Here is a 6,000-nt window from a genome sequence, read left to right as displayed (position 1 = left end):
CATAAATTAAGATTGGGTATAAGACCTTCAAGATATAGACTTATTTCAGGAAAAGAAGCTTTGTCACTGTATTAGAAATAAGTGACATTAACATAATGTTGCTTAATAATAGAGTGCTATATCACAGGAAAGCAATGTTATTGGACATTGTCATCCTAAACTCACCTATGAAGAAAAGTAAACCAATAGTATTTTTCATTCACATGTAAAACCATGCTCATATAGTGTTCAGTTAGTCAGAAGCAAGAGAGAAATTCCAAAATGAATTATATTTAAACATTAATTTTTCATTAATTTATACTGAGCACAGCAGGAGAGAGTTGGGAGCTTATGTTTCTGTTAATGAAATGCTACCCAAAACTTCAAGCTGCCAAATGTAAGTAGAGAAAAGTAGTTGGTAGAGAGAGAAGACCTCATGCTGTCTTAATTTAGTGCGGAATCACATCATGGGCTGTGTATGTCACCTGTTTCATTGAAGGTTCACTGAGACAACAGCACTCAACTACGATAACTATTTGGAATAACATTTTCTAAGAAGCTGCTTTCTGCCTCCATAAAAATAATGATGTTATTAACATGGTTACTAGTTCATCTACATAGATTCAGAGCTACAAAAGAGTCATCGCTGAAACTAAGAGTCCTCCTTATTGATTTGGAGTAAAGAAGGTCGTTTTAGTTTATTTCAAGTAGTTTAACTCCGAAGTTAATAGTCTCTTTTTAATAACGGAAGTCATCAGAAAAAAATTGAAATGATTCTACAAATAAAACAGTACTGGTACTGCTTTTTATGTTTTTGGATTTATTTATTTGAAAGGCAGGATGGCAGTGAAGAAGGAGATCTTCCTGGTTCACTTCCCGAATGGCCACAGCAGCTGAGGCTGGAACAGGATGAAGCCAAGAACTAGGAACTCCACCCAGGTCCACCATGTGGATCGTGGGGAATCAAGATTATTAAGGCATTTTTACCACTTCTCAGGTGTACTTTAGCAGGAGCAAAACTCAAGCAGAGCCAAGACTGAAGCCCAGGAACTCGGAAGCATCTTGGCTGTTACACCGAAAGCTCAGGCCTCGGTGTGTTTTAATGTGATTTCTGTGGATTAACAATTTGTAAATGGGGAGTTGGTAAGTGCTTAGCTTAGTAATTAAGGCACAAGTTAAGATGGCAGCACCCCAGATGAGCGTGCCTGTGTTCAATAGCTGACTCTGACTCCTCAATCCAGCTTCCTGTTAACGCAGACTCTAGAAAGCACGACGCCACAAAACTAACTGGGCTCCAACCCAGTGGGAAGGAAGCTTAGATAGAGTTCTGGCTCATGGCCATGGTTATCAGCCCTGCATATCTGCTCAGTGAGCCAAAGGAGAACTCTCAGTATCTGTTTTTTGAATGGACTGTGAGTGGGCTTAGCTATAAAGAAGGTTTGCCTCAAAAATTTTTTATTATAATGATTTTAGATTATCTTTAAAAATTAATGTATACACACATATGTATATACATAAATATATAAATATAATGATCACAATATCTGCTAAGTTCAGAGATAATTTCTCAAATAATATTTCACCATTGAGGAAGAACTGTTAGATAAGACCATTGGGTCATCTTTTTAAAGTAACATTGTTCCTTTTGTTTCTAACACTCTCTCTTTTTTCCTAATTAAAGGGCTTAGGTCTCTTCATTGCCGTTTTATGTAAGTGTATGAGCCCATCCTCTAAAAGCAAGAGAATAGGGAAAATTGAATGTCTGGACTTTTTGAGGTATTGGTGCTTTTTTTTGTGCCTGAGGGCTTCTGTACAAAAACCCAGCACTTCTGCTCTGGATTCTGTTTTTTTTTTTTTTTTTAAGATTTATTTTATTTTTATTGGAAAGGTAGATATACAGAGAGGAGAGACAGAGAGGAAGATCTTCCATCTGATGGTTCACTCCCCAAGTGACCACAACAGCTGGAGCTGAGCCAATCTGAAGCCAGGATCCAGGAGCTTTTCCATGTCTCCCATGCAGGGTCCCAAGGCTTTGGGCCGTTTTTGACTGCTTTCCCAGACCACAAGAAGGGAGCTGCCGGGAAGTAGGACCACCAGGATTAGAACTGGCACCTCCATATGGGATCCCGGGCGTGCAAGGTGAAGACTTTAACCACTAGGCTATCGCGCTGGGCCCTAGATTCTATTTTTAAGATTTTTCTTCTTTTTCTTTACAGTTCATTGCATTTTTAATTCTTTTCTGTCATGAAAATTTGGCTTTATATTCCTTCACTACAAAATCCATCTAACTCTAGGGAAACTAAAGAAAAATAAACCTCAGTGGTTGTTTTCATTTTTTTCATCAGCTTTTATTCTATCACTTGGAAACAGTCATTAATAACAAAGATACAATCAATGCAATGGTATGTGTGATGAAATAATTAATATAGAGTTATAAATCAAGTGTGCTCAGAAATGAGAAAATAAGACCAACACAAGTATAGTATTATAGATTTTAATATGAAAAGTTGCTTCAGGCATATCAATGAAAAAAAAAAAGATTACTTTAAGAGCAAATTTGAAATTAAGGAGAAACTTGTTTGGAGTCATTGCTCTTATGTCATGATAACCAAATATATTTTATAATAAGTTGAGTCAGATGCAGGAGAGTACTTGAATATCATTTTCTTATTTTTCTTATTTATTGTCCTAAGACTGGATTTAAACTTCTGAGGTAAAGCAGACTTTTAATTTCCCGTTTTTCAAAGATAATATTGAAAGGTCATTTTCTAGCTTTTAAAATTTTAAGAAATGACTCATTATAGTGTTACTGACTTACAGGCTTCAAAATCAAATTTCCGGTCAGTATTGTACATTTTGATTTGGCAGACACTTGTCCTTTTTTTAGTATGCTGTAATGGAACTTCTTGTTAAGGGTTATTTGTTTTTTTATTGCTGGTTTTCATGTTTTAGTTAGCTTTTCAGAATAACCCATCAAATAGATACAAAGAACACTGTATACCTTAATGAAATACCCTGTTTTGTTCAACTGTAGCAAAAATGACCATGATTCACAAGAACATTTGGGAAAGTTTCTCATGGTAATGACTTCAGATTCTCTTTAAAAACTAATATGTATGCATGGAAGTGTATGCATAAATATATTTCTCATTTCCTTATTGGTAGATTGGGTCATTGGTGCGGGAAGGTTGTGGTCACTTCAGATGCGCAATCGATTCTTTTCTCTGTAAGTGAGGGACAGCTGCAGGAACCAGTGTGCCCAAGGAGCCAGAACTGCCTGTTTGCCTGAGCGCCCCCATGGCTCGGGCCTTGCTGCAGGATAGTATGTGACAAAGCAATGAATGGGCTGGAAGCATGCCAGGGACACGCAGGGACTCTGGTCTGACTAGGCTTGGTTTCAGCTACGTTCCAAGGAACACTAGACCATATCCTTGTTAGAACAGCAAGGAGCAAAACTAACTCTAAACTCAACATAGATTACTTTGAGAATCTCTGGTGGCCGTAGACATGTTTTACACCCAAGAAATATTTAATTGAAGCCCTAATGTGCCTCAAGCACATCTAATTTCAAACTTGACTCGGATGTCTTCTTGACTCAGTTTCCCTAGAGAGGTCCGTAGAATCTTCAAAGCTGGATAATCTTCTACGGAAAGCCAAAGAGAGCAAAATTCAAGCAACTGAGGTATTGCTCCTCCTTCCTGTGGCAAGCTGTCTTTAATTTCCTAGAAAAAGGTTCCTTTATTCAATTCTTCAAAAATTTGCCAATAGTGTGCTTGTGTGATCTTTAAAAAGATCTTTTGTATACTTAAAATCTGCACTTAGGATCTGTTTGTGTCCTCTGGCTTTCCTAAATCTTTAAGCGGTAGGAATCATTTTCAGGTGTATGTGTGCGCTATTTAATGTTCTCCAAATTAAGTGTATGCATTTTTAATGGTGATTAAGAAAGAACAATTGGGGATATCTAGTGGTTTCCCTGAAAACAACCTTGCGTAGAAAGTTACAAAAACTCGTGGGCACATGAATGGAAGATTTGGGGTTTGGCTTGAAGGCCGAAATCGGCTCAAAGGCTTCATCTGACTAACAAGGAACAAGCTGTACTTCCTGATGACACTGGTTTTTATCTCCATGGTTTTCTTTCACCTTTGGAAATCCTTAATGGGTCTGATAATTTCCACCAAGTCAAGACACAAGACATGGTGCAGGTCGTGAAGTTAACTTCCCCAAGGGTGCGTTATGCTAAGAGAATGTTTCTGTGGCTTTATTAAATTGCTTAATACATTCAACTTGAAATGGATTGACTTCAGACTGTACACCCTTTGCTCTTTGTGATCTGCATAATATCTGAATTCCAACCTCTGAATTGAAGTAAACCTTGAAACAGACGAAAAACAAAAACAAACAAAAAACAAAACAAAAAACTAAATATGCGCAGACTCCACTAGGGAAGCAGGGGGCATCTCCCAGACGACAGGGTTAGGGTTAGGGCAAAAGCTCTCTGGGTGAAAGTTTTTTTGAAGGAGGGAACTTTGATAAAGTTGCTTAGAAAGGATGCCTCCAGCTAGGTCAAGGCCCATTTCCGTCTTCACTTAACAAGAGAACTCCGGGAACGGGAATAATATTCCTGTTGTAAAAAAACAGAGCCAGACAAAGGCGGGAAGGCAAACGGCCGCGCCGGGCTAGGGGCTCGGGCTTTGAGGCCCCGAGGTCGGCTTGGCTCCGGGCTCGGCGCCCGGGCGCGAGCCCCCAACTTGGGGCCAATCAGCGCGCGGCGTGCCGGCGCCCCCTGCGCCCCGACCCGCGCCCCCTGCGCCCCCGCGGCAGCAATGGCAGCGGCCGCGGCTCGGGGCCCGGCCAGACCCTGCACTAGGAGGGGCTGAGCCGCGGGGGATCCTGGAATCGGCGGGGAGGTGGGGATTCTGGGAGGAAAACTCCATTTCCTCCTTTCCCGCCGGCCTCTCCCCCTCTACCCCCGCGGCACCCCAAATTTCCCCGGGCGTAAAGGGCCGCTGGTGCTGAGGGGAGGCGGCCGAAGCCGCCACAGCCAGGAAAATGCTGGGCATGTACGTGCCGGACAGGTTCTCCCTGAAGTCGTCCCGGGTGCAGGACGGGATGGGGCTCTACACGGCCCGCCGAGTGAGAAAGGTGGGTGACTGGGGGAAGGGGTGCTGCCCGCACGCCCCTGCTCCTCCCGCTCGCTTCCCGCCGCAGGGCGAGGGGCCTGCGGAGCGTTTATACCACGCTCGTCCCGTGCGCGGCGCCGGCCCTGGCGTCCGGCGGGAAGGCTGGGGGACCCCGGGGCGCGGCGGGGTGGCCTCTCCACCGCGCGCCTCCCGGAGCGGGCAGCGCCACGTAGGTGTGGGCAAGGCGCGCTCCGCGGCCGGCTGGTCCAGGGGCGGAAGTGCCGGCGGCCTCCCTGCGGCAAGATGTCTTTCCTCTCCCTGCAGGAAGTGGGTCCGGAGGGAGCCTCCCTCTTCCTAGGTTAAGGGTGTGAGCGGCGCCTTGGCGTTGGTGAGGCGGCACGCGTAGGCGGGGGTGTGCGCCTACCCGCCGGCTCGCGCGCTGCCAACCTTGCCTTCCTCACAGAGGAGGAATCAGCGTGGGCAGATACCGCCAAGAGGAAGGGGCGGTGGAGAGTTCACTGGACATAGGCCTTAGCATCCTCCTCCCACCTTAGTTTGGTGGGTTACCAGAGGTTCTTGCCAGATCATCTTTGATTTTATGATCTTTTTCTCTCTGTTCCCCCCAGTCTTTTGTGACTTAGGATCTTGGAGCTTTGCTTCCAGAAATTTAGGGGAATGAGATCAGGGCAAGTGTATTGCGCACTTCTTGTATAGAAGGGCCTGGAAATGTTGGAAGGTGAAGGCCAAGGTTAGCCCAAGGGGTTCCTGGAACATTCCAGATCTTGGAGTTGCAGCTTCCGTGGAAGAACTCTGTTGTAGTGCGAAGGTCCTTTCGCAAATGTGAAGTTGGAGCCACCAAGGGGGCGGTGAGCACTGCTCGCTGAGACAGTGTGGGTGGGCC

The 6,000-nt window shown here is 44.3% G+C and overlaps 1 protein-coding gene across 3 annotated transcripts in view; it reads left to right on the top strand.

The window, feature by feature from the left end:
• The first annotated feature begins 4,937 nt into the window (after window positions 1-4,937).
• PRDM5 (PR/SET domain 5) overlaps window positions 4,938-6,000 on the top strand; it is a 161,514-nt gene continuing 160,451 nt past the window's right edge. Inside the window, exon 1 of one of the 3 annotated variants that reach the window (XM_040966830.1) lies at window positions 4,938-5,121. In XM_040966830.1, the coding sequence (XP_040822764.1) occupies window positions 5,029-5,121 (93 nt within the window). In that variant the 5' untranslated portion in view covers window positions 4,938-5,028. The remainder of the gene's footprint in view (window positions 5,122-6,000) is intronic. The other 2 variants (XM_040966831.1, XM_040966832.1) reach the window with 2 other exon arrangements.

Source organism: Ochotona curzoniae, unplaced genomic scaffold (genome assembly GCF_017591425.1).
Source record: "Ochotona curzoniae isolate NIBS_2020 unplaced genomic scaffold, NIBS_Ocur_1.0 scaffold_4506, whole genome shotgun sequence".
In the NCBI taxonomy this organism is placed as follows: domain Eukaryota; kingdom Metazoa; phylum Chordata; class Mammalia; order Lagomorpha; family Ochotonidae; genus Ochotona; species Ochotona curzoniae.
This window is presented reverse-complemented; position numbering and strand designations above follow the sequence as displayed.